Genomic DNA, 14,509 nt, shown 5'->3' on the forward strand with positions numbered 1-14,509 from the left:
TTTTTTTTTTTTTTTTTTTTTTTTTTTTTTTTTTTTTTTTTTTTTTTTTTTACAATTTTGGCTTTTCTCTGTACGCGCATATCACGGCTAATCCGACACGCTGCTTGGGCATATCGGCAACGCGAAACAAAAAAACACCCTACAAATTGGCCTCTAGGGGATCGGTTAAAAAGGTATTGCCTAACATAAGGGTTTTTTTTTCTCTTCAGGCCTATTCTTACTGGTGACACGCAAATTAAACAATGGCGTTTTACAAGTGATGACCTATAACATGGTATGAGCGGCGGAATGGCCATTCCCTCTGTTCGGTTGTACGCCCAGCAAACAGGGGTAGGCCTATACGCACGAGCCGCTGCTCAGGCACGCCACAAACGCAATAGTGGTGCCATTGCGTGGGGGTACACACGGGTTGGCCTTCTTAAGGAAAAATAGTGTGAATATATTACTGTTGATTATGGTTCTGATTATCAAATGCTAACTTGGCGCCGAGGTGAAAAATGAAAAAAATTCCTGTAGAAAAAATAGTATATCATTTTTGGCATGCCAAGTGACATACACGGCAATTTACGCTGCTGGTAGCAAGTCGCCTCTTTCTGCGTGGCATATAATGTATGACTCTCGCTGAATTTCAATTTATTTGCCAGCCTTCCAAATGTTAGTATCGCACAGGCATATATATGTTATATGCATATACACACGTATGGATGTTCAGCACCCCGGGGGAGCTTAACATTTCTCCATCACCTAGAAGGCGCAATATGTGGGGGAAGAGGCATATGTCCCTGCCGTTGCCCCCAATTGCGTAACCAATTAGAGACAATTTCCTTAAACCAAGAAGGGTGACCCATTTCGTTTTGCCGCTCTACCGTCTTCTCACCTCGGTAACGTTTAACAAAGAGGCATAAAAATAATAAAATAAAATATTCTGTAGAAAAGCCCGTACAACCCTGGAGCAATTCTTCCTCAAAAAAATAGCAGAACGGGATGTCTGTCTACAGCAACCTCCAATTGTGTCACCCTACAAATGGGCACAAAACACTTCCCCTTTAAAAACGTTGCCAATTGAAAAGTGGTTATCACAATTGTGCGTCCTGTTCTGCCGACGAGGAATCCACTCGAAAAAGCGCAAAAAAAGAAGAAAAAAAAAAAAAAAAAAAGGTAAAAAAAGGACAAAACGGGTAGGAAAAGTAAATGTGGCCACGAACCCCTCTTCTTTACCCCCCTCTTCATGTATGAGCCCACCTCAGTATGCGGGTCTGCACACGAGCAAGTGAACACACACACCACCCCTCCCATATGACCATGCGCTAAAATGCTCCGATGGTCCACTACTTTACGAATATTCCCGAGAACACAGAAACGAAGTTTCACAAACGGAAGGAAAAAGGAAATTATCGTACTCCATCCCATATTAAAGAAAACGAAAGATGGTAGGAAGTCCTTTGACGAAATAATCTATGACGCGCAGGAAGCCTTAGGGTTAGCTCGGTCGGCTGGATTCAAAGTCGCAAATGGAATTTCGATGCCGTTGGGGGGGTGGACATTTTTTGAACACCCAAATGGGTCTAAAGAGGAAGGTGACGGGGATGATTTAGGTAATAGCTACCGTGAGGAAGACACATTCAGGGGATCACGTGAGTCAAACGAGGGGGCAGACACACGGGTAGGTGCCGCCTCCGAGGAGGTGTCTCCTCAGGGCGACGACCTGGAAAAAAAAATTGCAGAGTCAATTATAATAAAAACGAACAGAATAGATAATAAATTTTACTTCGGGAAAGGCAAACTGAATGAGCTGTCCACCTATTTTCTAAAACACCCAACGCCATACGTGTTTATTAACACGCTGCTTTCTCCAGAACAGTTTAGAAATTTGGACATGCTGTTTAACAGCCTGCTGCGGAGCCACCATGATGAGTTGAAGTTGCGTAGGCAGAAGGAGAGGGGAGAAGACTGCCTCTCAGTGAGGGCATCAGAATTTAACGCAGAGGATGATGGTGGCGCGGAAGACGCGAGAGGGGAGGAGCTCGCGTACGTCGACATGTATAACGAATGGATGGAAAGACAGGCGCAGCAGGAGGACCAGGAAGATGGACACCTTAGCTTGGAAGAAGAAGGAGAAGAAGAAGAGGGTGTTGTTTTCGGTGATGATGTAGACGACGGCGATGTGCCGCTCTACGTTGAGCTCTTCGACCGGTATAGCATCATTCTACAGATCCTAAAGAGCAGGGCGAAAAACAATCTGAGCAAAATCCAGCTGGAACTAGCCAGGGCCAACTTCATTTTCAACACCTACGCAGAGGATAACAAGTCAAGAATGAAGTATATAAAATATATTGAAAATAATGTCCTGGGGAAATCAAATTTTGATTACGAGGAAAAATACAACCGACAAAACACCTTCGATGTGGATAGGCAGTTAGGGAAAAAAAAAAATTACGACAGCCTGGGGTACACGAGCAGCTACATAAAGAGCTCAGAGACGTACAAAGAGTATGAAAAGAGAATCATTCAAAATTTGTATGCAAAGCTGAAGAAGGAATTAGCAAAATGCAAAAATAATAATGAGCTACAGAGCAGTGCTAGGAAGCACAAAGCATTAATAGCCGTGGTAGGATATACAAATGTTGGTAAAACAAAATTAATAAATTATTTAACCAATTCTAATTTGAAGGCAAGGAATTTATTATTCCAAACTTTGGATAATGCTTTTAAAAGTGCAAAAATTTGGGATGGCCACTCCAGTATATTTGTCGATTCCATTGGCTTCATTCAAAATATCCCATTCTCCTTGTATGAGTCCTTTAAGGTAACCTTGGAAGCAATTAAGAATGCAGATGTGCTCATTCACGTGATCGATGTGTGTCACCCGTACAGAGAGCAACATAAAAAGTGCGTCATTGATACGTTACTCAAAATAGGCACACCCAGCGATTTTCTAAAATGCAATATGATTGAGGTGTGGAATAAAGTGGACAAATTGGGAGACGAGGAACTCCTCAATTTGTATAAAACTAAGCCAAAGAATGTGTTGCCAATTTCGGCAAGAGTTGGTACAAATTGTGATGTCCTCATTAAAATTATTCAAACGATGATTAACAGAATTAAGGATGTGCAAGTATTGACTCTCCAGTTTCCGGCGATCGAAGCTCAAGAGAGGATAGCATACCTTATGAAAAATTTCAAAGTCGTCCCTAACTCCATTTCCTACTCCAGCGATGGGAACACGACCTTTATCAAGTTGGTGGAGAATCACCGCAACTTGAAGAAGTACTATGAGCGTTTCGACAAGGGTGAAAAGGGAGACCCGCAGGGGGGGGGGAGCACCTAAAGGAGCCGCGTCATGATATGGACAACTGAATAGCGTCGTTCTATTCTGCACACTTCAGGATGATACACACATTGGCTGTATCTTAATAATATCTGCCCCCCTTTTGTGGACCCTCACCCATTTTTAACTCATATTTGAAGGAAAAACCAAATGTGCTGTTATGCAAAAAGAGGGGTTGCAAAATTTTGCCCCCTCAATGGGGCACTTTTTAACCGTCACAACAAGATGCACCGCACGCACATGTTACAATAAGTAAAAAGAAAACATGAGTTTGGGAGGACGCATAATATAATATTTCTAGCCTACACATGACAATTGTTTCGCATGTTCATTTGTCCCTCTTTACTGCGTTACGTAAATTGTACAGGGGGGGAAAAAATTGTGGCGTCACACCTATCATGTCAGTGAATTTTGTTCTTTTTTTCATTTTTTTCGCTGCTACCTATATTTGATCTTTTTTTTAATCCGAACTAACCCCGTTTACTCATTTGAAATTCGCCAATTCAATGCGAAACATCGTGGCAAAAAAATGAAATAATTAAATACGCCAAATGCGTGCTGCTGAAACGGCAAGGGCTAAGAAAACCATTTTGACAAAAAAAAAAAAAAAAGCGCAACGAAATCACTCGCAGTATTTTTTGAAGGCATGTTTTGCCTACTCCCGTTTGTCCCCTTCATTTATACATAACCCGCGTTAACCACGTCCACATTTACACAGTCGCGTGGTCCTATTTGCAAACAGTGCCCATTTTTGCCTCACAAGAATATGCGCTGCTAAACGTGCGTTTGTAAAAGTACGCCCTGGTGCTCGATACAACCACGTCATGGCTGAAGGAAGAAGAAAAAAAAAGGTAGCTTTCCTTGGATAAATAATTCGCATAAGAATAGGAGCAAAACGGATTGGAAGTAAAATTATGTAATGAACTCAAATCGCTACCATGCAACGTGTATGTGGGGTAGAACAAAATGCCTTACAGGAAAGTTAAAAGCGCCCAGTAAATTTTGCTGCCCAACCGCTCGATCTCCCTCACGCAAGCAAGCGGCTTCAACGTTTGCGCCCACGGGGGAAGCACAAATCTGTGGATATATACACAGGGAAAATAAAAAAAAATATGCGTGGGGGCATACACACTTGGAAAAAGTAGTACAAAATTTAAATGTATTGCAAGAGGTTGGTCTACGCACAAAAAAAAAAGAACAGAGAAGGCATCTCACTAAGAAGAAAAACGTAAGTGTATAACGTTCTGGCAGATACAACGCTTAAAAAAATGCAAGGAGGAAATGCCGATAGGAAAAACCGAGAGGACGCCTACATCCATAGGATAAATTTTTCGGAAATAACTGGACACGGCGAAACTGATAAAAGAATTGAGTACCTGTGGAACCTAGCCCTGTCCACTGTGTATGAAAATACAAAACTGTCCATGAAATATATCACTCTAATTAAAAAAATTGCAAAAAATAATATGCTCTTTGACAATATATGCTGCCACTATTGCAACTTAATATATATCCCCTTTTACAACTGTGAAATAAAGCACGTTGCTGGAAAAAATGCAATCCGGTACAGGTGCTTTTTGTGTAAGCGTAAAAAACAACAAACGTTAAGGAACGATAAAAGTCAAGTAAAAAATGCCCCCCTTGAGAATTCCAATGGAATAAATGTCCAAAGTAATTCGCTCAATCGGGACCTTTTTCTTATCAACGAGATAGATGAGTATGCAATAAAAAAGGAAACACCTGGAGACCAAAGCGGGGATGTTAGGGCGGAGGATAGCTTCCAAGAAAATATCCCTTTGGGGGAAGTCACCGCGGAAGACGACTCCTTAGAGAATAATCTCGTGGAGGACCCGGTCCTTTCAGATAACAATCCCACGGATGAACCACTACACGAACCGATTGCCTTTGACAGTATTAAAGATCTCTTCACCATTGATTATGGCACGAGTAGCTACACTGTTAAGAGTGAGGTTTTTCCCCCGATGACCCAAAATAATAGTTGCGGAAGAAATAACAACTTGAAAAATGTTATAACTTCAGGCGAACATAGCAGCGTTGGAAAAAAAAGAAAACATGATGGGAGTATCAAAGGGAAGGAAAAATCAGACAAGGTAAACCAGGCCACCAAAGTAGATGACCTGAGCAATGCCCAAGAAAGGGATGTGCAAAAGAGGCCTCCCAACACGAACAACGTGAACAGCGCAAAGAGGTCAAATGTGATAAACGTAGGAAAAACCACTCCTAAACTTGGCAGCACTGATAACTACTTAAATTTTAATAAACCCAAGAAGAAGAAAAAGAACATATTAGATATCGTGTAGTTGTGTCGGAACGTATTCCCTCTCTTTTTTGTAATTTTATTTATTTATTTTTTTAAATTTGACCCATTCGCTGCTCCGCCTGTTTTTTTTAATTTGTTTTTGTTCTTTTTCGTTCCTTTTTTTGTTCCTTTTTTTCGTGTAACCGAAGAGATGTTTTCTTCCATGTGGCCTTCCCCACCCCTTCCCTTAAGGGGGATACTCGCACAACGGATTAACGAACTGTGCCCCTGTGGGTGCGTCATCCAACCAACTGTGTAACAAAACGGAGCAACACAAAAAAATTAAACGCTTCTACAGCGCTGCTCTGGTTAACAATTATGCTATTCCAAGTGCGTGCTTTTGAAAAATATATATATAAATATAGTGTACTTTGCAAATGTGGCTAATGGGAAAAACGCCCCCTCCACACAATTTAAAGTGCAAAAAAAAGAAACACAAAAAAAGGAAAACCCTATTCTAGAAGCAAATATAAACAGCTTCGACCAACTTTCCCAGCGTCAGGTCATAGCGCAATATTATCATTGGTGGTTAAAGGAATACGCTTATGAAAATAGCGCCCTTAAGGGAATACTCCCCCCCGAAGTTCCTTCCGTACATACATGAAAGTGCAACGCGAGACATTTGGCAAAATCGACAGGAGAAAATAACTCACGGACGCATTGTCACAGGTGGCCTACACCTCCGCACGACATACTCGCGCATCCGTAGATGTGCGCACAATTACAAAGCATACGATCTTGTGCACATAGGTGTACTTCCGTACCTCTGCCCCCCCACCTGCCCCATATGCTCACGATGGCGGAACAGAAACCTATCCTAGGGCTTGGCGCCAAGTACAACATAACCTGGCAGCAAACGATGCTGCGTATTTATGACCCGAAGGAAACGGTCGCCTTTTACGAAAAGAACTTTGGGATGATAAACATCCACACGTACCATTTTGATGAGTACAACTTCTCCCTGTACTTTATGATTACACCTCCGTATGACGAAGAGGAAAGGAAGAAAATCCCGCCACCAAATACAATCGAGTCGGAGAAATACCTTTGGCACTTAAAGACCGTGGCCCTAGAATTAACCCATAATCATAACAGTACGGAAAAGCTAAGCAACGGAAACAATGATAATGATAGGGGATTTGGACACATCGCTTTTAATTGCCATAATGTGGTAGAACTTTGTGATTACCTTTTTAAAGAGAAAAAAGTAAATTTTCACAAATTACCTCATGAAACGAAAATGAAAAGTATTGGCTTTGCACTCGACCCGAATAACTACTGGATTGAAATAGTTAAGCGATCCAGTGAAGTCAAATGGAAAAACAATAAAGAAATTACAAACTTCTCACAAACCATGATTAGGGTTAAGGATCCTGAAAAAAGCTTATATTTCTACTTACACATATTGGGTATGAAATTAGTGCACATTAAACATGCCTCGGATTTCTCTCTATACTTTTTAAAGTCCCCCTATTTGGAAAATAAAAAAGGTGCAGATGTTTCCACAGAAGAGGAAAAGAACAAGGGTTACTTCAATTTTGAAGAGCTAAAGAACAAGTACCAATCTGATGAAGATTATGAAAATTTCAAAACATCGTGGGAACCTGTCCTGGAACTTACCCACAATCATGGGACAGAAAGTGACGACAAATTTGCGTACCATAATGGGAACACCGAGCCCAGAGGATTCGGCCACATTGGCTTTTTGGTCGACGATTTGGTAAACTACTGCCAGGAGTTAGAAAAACTGGGTGTTCCTTTTAAGAAAAAGTTACACGAGGGGCAAATGAACAACATCGCTTTTGTGTACGACCCTGATAATTACCTGGTCGAGTTGATTCAGAGGGGCACGACATTTGGTCGCAACTGAGGGGGAAAATTATACCTACCGGGCACAGCGGTGCGCTGTGACAAGCGGCAAGTATCACTGCTTGCTTCCCTAACGAAGTTCACATAGCAATTGGGGGATAACCGCAAAATTGGCCACTTTCGTGCACTTTTTTTTTTTATATTCTTTTTTGACTCCATTTTGACGAGCCAGTCGCACCCATACACATATACACGTAAACGACCGCAGATGTGCGGAAAGTGGGAACATTCTCTATACACATTTCGCACTGTATAGCCATTTCTGGGCCGCCTAACCCGGTGGTCTATGCATATTGGAAAGAACTCTTTTTATTATGATTCGTTATTTTTTGGGGATACAAAAAGATTTTAATTTGTGTGAAAGGAGGGGGGGAGATGCGGCTCTCTCCGCCTTCGTTTAACAACAACAAAAAAAAAAAAAAAGAAAAAGAAAAAAAAAAGGCAAGTGCCAAGAGTGGCAAAATGTGATTAGGGTAAATATATGGTTATGCATGAATAAAGGTGCGTAGCCAAGGGCAAAGATGGAGACGCTTCAATAGGCAGATAAGGCATACGTTCAGCACAACGATGCTGCCAGGAGAGGGTAACCCACTGGACAGGGTTAAAAGGAAAAAAAAAAAAATATATATATACATATAGAAATAAAGACAAATAAGACATGGACACATTAATAAGATCAAAAAATTGCCTTTCGTGCAATGCGCATTTAAAAATGGAGTAAAATGCACACTGCCCAAGGGGGGAGTTACTCCTGCTCAGGATTTATCGATTTTCCGGAGGGAATACCTAATTAATGCAGATAGAAGGGGCTTGCACGTACAGGCAGGTGTAGGTCCGCCTGCATAAGCGCATTCACAAACGTGCACAAGGGATGTAAGGTGAAAAGGTACAAATGAGGTTGCAAGGAGCGAGGTATAGGCAGGTCCGCACACCTGATGGGCAATTAACGCGTGGAAAAAAATACGCAAAACGGCATACATGATCATATATATGGCCACGTAAATGGCTGCCTCACTCCACGGGGAACTTGTCCCGCAGGGAGGCGTACGCGCTGTAAATGTAGGGGGACGCGTGAAACGAGTGGGCGGGACCATGGAGGGCATTCTTTTGCACATAGGAAGTAATTCCTATGCTGTAAAAACTGAAATAATTTTTATATAAACAAAAATAAAAAATAAAAAATATGGAAAATGTGGAAAAAAAATAAGCAACGAAAATTTCATTGGTGGTATGGAAATATTTCGAAGTAAAATAACTTGTGTAAAGGAAAAAAAAAATAAGAACGTAGTAATAAAACAAAATGAATTTTAATAACAACACACACAATTTTCTGTTGTACTTAAAATGGAAGTAATCCGAGCTGTCCTTCTGATGTCTGATGGTATACTCAATAGCCTTTGTCTCAAGAGATATAATAAACAAGAGAGTGGAAAATAAAATTACGTGATCTGAGTAATCAAAGATATGCATGTGTTCCTCATCTTTGAAGTAGTGAAATTTATAAATAATGTATTGAATTATGGATGGGATAAAATACAGAATGAACAGGCGATACATGATTATTAAAAAATAAATAAAAAATCTCCGAAAGTGTACCAGCGTAATTGGGAAGGGAGAAAAAAATACGTGAATGCATCCCAGAAGAATTATGAAGTAGAGAAATATTCCTTTGTAATAATATCGCAAGATGTTGCTAATTAATTTGTTGTACACATAACATGGGGTGTCGAAAAAATCATCCAAAAAGAAATAAAAAGGAATTGTTTTTAAATTTGCTATGTAGTTTTTGAAACATCCATTTAGGCTCTTCAAATTTGCTATCGTTTTTATTTTATTCCTTATTCTGCTCAGAAAAATGGTGTACCTACTTGTGTTTCGCATTTTCTCCATTTTGTGGTACACTTCGTAGTAACCTTCATACGTTTTTATGTCTTCCAAAATGTGTGCATTGCTTATGTACACGGGCGGATTTTTTTTTTTTTCTTCTTTTTGTTTCACGTTTTTTTGCCCCCCATGGGTGGAGTTAGCCAAAACAGCGCCGTCCACGCATATACCAAAGTACAACGTGTGTAGCATGCTCAGCAGCACTTCGTCCTTCAAGTATTTGCTTATATGTTTTATCAACAGAGTGATGTCTTTCTTCTTCCCCGAGTATTCCTGTCGCTTTTGCTCTTGCGGTTGTGGAGTTCCCCCCCACAAGGCGAAGTCGTGATAGTAGCATATATCATCCAGGTACAGATAAAACAGGGACTCCATATCGACGTAGTACTTTTTCCTATACGAGTTTGTAAGATGCATTGATTTGTGGAATCGGGCGTACGTCGCAGCTACCTCCCCACCAAACTTTACATAATCGCCATTCAACATGTGCTCCGTTTCTACCGCATTGGAGTTATCCAATTCTTTAGCAAACAAGGCGTTCCATATTTCGTTAAAAAAAAAGGTAACAATTTTGAGTACACATTTTTTAGCCCTTAGCATGGCATCGTAAAAATTGGTAAAATGGAATAATTTTTTTTTTTTATTTAAGCATATGAATATTTTTATATCTGCATTCTTCTTCTGTATATTATTCTCCGTCTTTTTGTAATGTTTCCCTCGTGTGAAATAGTATTTAAAATTTAGGGTTTCGTTTGAAAGGTCATTAGTGCAGTTGATTAACTGATCTGGGTTTTCGTGTCTGATGGGCCCTCCTCCCTCTTCAGCCTTTGTGCCATAATGCGCATACCCACAGGACGGCAAATCCTTTATGCTGTTCAGGACCTCGTACAGGTGCTTTTCCCTAACTTGGAAAAGCTTAAAGCTGAAGTTAAATGACCCGATCAGGAGCACAAAAAAAAACAATAGGAAGAGCAGCACTTGGAATAGGACTATACTCTTCGTGCTGATTTTTATCTTTTCCCCTTCCACTCCGTTTGCCTCGCCGTTGCCTTGCGCGTCGCCGTTCTCCTGCGCTCCTCCTTTGCCTTCGTTGCCATCCCTGCTTCCTCTACCTTCTTTCTCGCTGCTGCTCCTCTCTTCCACCGCACCCGCATGACTTCTACCTTGCGCTTTCCGCTGGGTGACCTGGCTCTTGCTGACGGACCCTTCCTTACCATCCATGCTGCGCCCTGGCCACTAACATGTACCTTAAGTACGTACACGCGAGCATTCGTACGTACATGTACTGGTGCATATGTACATGTATGCACATGTGTATAAGTACATACATACGTGCCGATCCTTCCCAGTGTGTGTGTGGGGGGGGAGTTTATATTCGCTTCGCCGGTTACGTGTGCCCATTCCTATGGAGTAACAGGAGCATTACACCCTGGAGTGTTAAGCAGCTCTTCCTACAGGTGCATTTTATTATACAAGGTTGGGATCTTGTCAACGGCGTGTGTATATGGGTTTGTTCGCGGGATGGGCTGCTCTCCCTGGTACATCTCCCTGCTGTTTGCTTCTTCTGCCACTTTGCACCTACTCGCTGTATTCATACGACAAAAACACACGCGCTTCTGGCTAAGTGTTTCAAAATGCTTCGTGCTTGGAGGGCTGGGAGGGAGAAAAACAAAACGTACAAAAAAAGGTATATATTAATCAGAGCAGCAAAAAAAAAAAAAAAAAGAAACTTCTGGCGCGATTGCAAATGAGCAAGCCGATGAGACCCCTGAAAGAATGCGTCACTTGCCGATGGCGCTGCTTCGTATCTCGCTGGCAGAAAAGGAGGAAAAAATGTGCGCGCGAGGTAACATGCCTTGCGCTCAGAGAACGCACCGTTTCGAGGGCTGCCTTGGAAATGCCAATTGGGGGCCTGCACAATTTCGCCTTTATGAACCTTTTATTTTCGCCCATCTCAAATTTGAAGCTTTGTATTCTCCCATTTTTGCGACTTCCCCCCGGGGGATGAGCAGAATTACACCCAGCTGGGCTGTCCGCAGGGAGAAGGGAAATATTGCTTCCCCATCTCTGTGAAGATTACCAAGATACGCGTACCAGAATGTACTTCTCCACCTTTGCAGATATAATGAGGTGCACATACAAAGGCGTCCCCTGCGTATCACGTACCTGGATGTAGCTGTGGTTACCCCGTGTTTATCTCTCCACGGGTGCTTATTAACCATGGAAGGGCAATTTATACCCCTCCCCCAACAATGAATGCCCAAAATGTATAAGTACCCCTTCGGTGTGTAACACATAACATGACAAAAGGGAAAACATTCAAACGGGGAGTGGTTCACATTTGCAGTGTTCATAAGCAAACCTTACTTAGGTAGGGTTACCGGACCGACGCTCACTTTTCACTTCATTGGATGACACAGTGGAAGGGAAGGGAAAAGAGTACACCCATATGGGTACACTCTCCAACGTGTGTGAATGCTCCCTTCTCCGTTTTTATAAAAAGGCCAAGTGATGGACAGAAAGGATAAAGGGAAAAGAGTTCTTTTAAAAATTAGACCAAGTGTAGAAAAAAAAAAAAAAAAAAAGTCCTGACAGCAACTCTGGGGGGTAAAATAATATACCTCTTGTGTGGAATTGCTTCCATGCAGGATGAATCAACTGGGGTTGATAAAAAAAAAAAAAAAAAAGACACGCATGAACGGAGTTAACGCCTTCCTAATACATATATGAAGGTGCACAAGTCGATTGACGCACCGTACACACATGGGAGAAGCTTCGCAAATGCTAATAAAGTAGGAACATGTAGGGGGAGGATGGTTGGTATCCATAATGCAATTTGGAATTTTTAAAATTGGCATAGATTAATAAGTAGTGCACGCTGTGCAGATGGCAACGATAAGAAGGGGCATGGCGTATGTGATGCGTCTAACCCAGAGCTTTGTATTGCCCCTGCACCTCTTTACACGTCGTTGTAGAAGGTGCCCTCGTGAATGGATAGCGTGGGTGGGATGACCAACTCTGGGTGGAAGGACTGGATCTCCTTCAGAAAAATATACCGGAGCTGGGTCTCGGAGAGCATCATCCAGTCATCAAAGGGTAGAATAATCTTACTAGCATGGAAGCTCTCCAAGTTGGTTTTTCTAACGTCCTTGAGGTAGGGGTGACTCAGAGCGTTGTCAATTGTGATCCTATTTTTAGCGTTAAATTTAAGCATAGACTGTAGTAAGTCAATTCCATCCTCCGAAATGGAGGGGAATTTTTTTCTAAAGTCTATTCCGTCTCTGGGTGGAAAGAGCTTAATATACCTGATGACGTCATCCTTCTTGATGCTCTTAAGATCATCTTCCGAGGGGGTTCCTATAACGTTAAAAATGATATTAAGTTGATCTCTGTTGCTTTTTTCATGTACCTTTTTGGAGTTGTGATCAGGAGAGAGGGGAAAACAAGAGGACCCCGGGAATAATGGGAATCGATTTGTAGGGTTATTTACATGACTCTCCAACATGTTTAATAATTCAGCGAATATGCAACCCGTGGACCAAATGTCAATCGAGTTGGTATAATTTTCTTGTAGCAAAATAAGCTCTGGAGCTCTATACCATCTGGTCACCACATGACTCGTTAGTTGTTTCTTCAAATTTTTATTGTGTGGACCTGGTTCTTCATTTTCCTCCTTCTCCTCTAAATCCTGTACAATATGAATATCGTTTTCACAGTTGATAGTTCTTGCTAAGCCAAAGTCGCAAATTTTAACGGAGCAGTCTTGGTTCAAGAGACAGTTAGCTGGCTTTAAATCCCTGTGTATAATTCCTGACTCATGGATATACTTTTCACCTAAGAGTAAATTGTAAAGTATTGTCTTCACATGTTCTTCCGTCAGGTAAATTGGCGTTTTAAAAAGTTTCTTCAGATCTGAATCTGCAATTTCGAGGACGATGTACAGCTCGTCAAACTGTAGCAAATCTTCAGGGATTATCAAATCGTGCAATCCGATTATATAGTTACTTTTTAGCCTATTCAAAATGGTTATTTCTCTTAGAATTCTTTTACAGTCAATTAAGTCTTCGAACATTCTATTGACCTTTTTGATTGCCACATTTTTCTTCGTGCTTCTATCATATGCTAGGTACACGTACCCATAAGACCCCCTTCCTATCAGATGCTTAATTTCGTAGTTGTCTGGCACCTTCACATTCTTTATGATTGCCTCCTTTATGTTGATCTTTTCATCCCCTCCTCCTTTTTCGTCGCTATCTTTTGAAGTGACAACTTTTTGGTCTTTCCCCTTTTCGATTTTCTTCTTCTCCACGAAGGTGCACTGCTTATGTCCCCCTGCCTGTGTCTTCCCCTTCACATGGTCACTGTTTGTTGCCTTATCTTCCCCGTCTGTGGCCTCCGTACTAGTGTTACCTTTTTTCTTCAAGCAAGCTGATTTCGCAATTAAGTTATTTTTTTTTTTGGCATGTTTCTCTTCCCCATCTATGTTCGAAAGCTCCTTTTTCTTTTTGATCATTTTTTTTATTTTTATTTCATGTGCTGTGAACGTCACACGACGTGACACATAAGTACATGCACACATATGTGTAACTGTACAAAATATATGTGTATGCCTTTTCTATATTTATGTGTAGACCTCATCAATAGAGGAGCACAGTGTGTAGACTACGTGTGGAGTTTTTTTTCCTCGCCGGTTGATTAACTGGCGAGGGGCACACCTTTTAACGTCACTACAATTATGTGCAAGGATGGAAATTCATAAAATCTTTACCCCCACCTATAAAAAAAGATTGGCTTAATTTTGGTTGCCCACTATAGAGTTTACGAGAAAAAAAAAAAAAAAAAAAAAAAAGTCCACACTGCTTGTATGGGATAGGCAAGGTAAATATAACACCCTTGAAGCCTAATGTATGCAGGAATGGAAACGTAATGAATGGGCTGCCTTTCCAAAGTTTACACTTTGGGTTTCATGGGCTGGACGCGTATATAGGAAGGGAAAAAAAAAAAAAAAATGCTGTCATATGGAGAGAAAAAAAAAATATAGCATCACCTTTCATCCCCTATCGCTTTTGCTCTATATGCCTTTCTCATTTTTTTTTTTTTTTTTTTTTTTT

General features: G+C 41.1%; 5 protein-coding genes across 5 annotated transcripts; 3 read left to right on the forward strand and 2 right to left on the reverse strand.

The window, feature by feature from the left end:
* Window positions 1–1,312: 1,312 nt before the first annotated feature.
* AK88_05334 (GTP-binding protein HflX) lies at window positions 1,313–3,328 on the forward strand (the record flags this gene model as incomplete). Its single annotated transcript, XM_012482936.1, has 1 exon — window positions 1,313–3,328. One exon carries the CDS (start codon window positions 1,313–1,315, stop codon window positions 3,326–3,328), a length of 2,016 nt encoding a protein of 671 aa, XP_012338359.1.
* A 1,268-nt stretch (window positions 3,329–4,596) lies between these two features.
* Window positions 4,597–5,649, forward strand: AK88_05335 (uncharacterized protein; the record flags this gene model as incomplete). Its single annotated transcript, XM_012482937.1, has 1 exon — window positions 4,597–5,649. One exon carries the CDS (start codon window positions 4,597–4,599, stop codon window positions 5,647–5,649), a length of 1,053 nt encoding a protein of 350 aa, XP_012338360.1.
* A 795-nt stretch (window positions 5,650–6,444) lies between these two features.
* On the forward strand, window positions 6,445–7,518 carry AK88_05336 (lactoylglutathione lyase; the record flags this gene model as incomplete). The annotated part of the gene is made up of 1 exon (XM_012482938.1): window positions 6,445–7,518. The coding sequence occupies one exon, from the start codon at window positions 6,445–6,447 to the stop codon at window positions 7,516–7,518; it is 1,074 nt and encodes a 357-aa protein (XP_012338361.1).
* Window positions 7,519–8,528: 1,010 nt separating this feature from the next.
* On the reverse strand, window positions 8,529–10,619 carry AK88_05337 (uncharacterized protein; the record flags this gene model as incomplete). Its single annotated transcript, XM_012482939.1, has 1 exon — window positions 8,529–10,619. The coding sequence occupies one exon, from the start codon at window positions 10,617–10,619 to the stop codon at window positions 8,529–8,531; it is 2,091 nt and encodes a 696-aa protein (XP_012338362.1).
* A 1,738-nt stretch (window positions 10,620–12,357) lies between these two features.
* On the reverse strand, window positions 12,358–13,911 carry AK88_05338 (CMGC/MAPK protein kinase; the record flags this gene model as incomplete). Its single annotated transcript, XM_012482940.1, has 1 exon — window positions 12,358–13,911. The coding sequence occupies one exon, from the start codon at window positions 13,909–13,911 to the stop codon at window positions 12,358–12,360; it is 1,554 nt and encodes a 517-aa protein (XP_012338363.1).
* Between the last annotated feature and the right edge of the window lie 598 nt (window positions 13,912–14,509).

Source organism: Plasmodium fragile (assembly GCF_000956335.1).
Source record: "Plasmodium fragile strain nilgiri unplaced genomic scaffold supercont1.118, whole genome shotgun sequence".
NCBI classification, from domain to species: domain Eukaryota; phylum Apicomplexa; class Aconoidasida; order Haemosporida; family Plasmodiidae; genus Plasmodium; species Plasmodium fragile.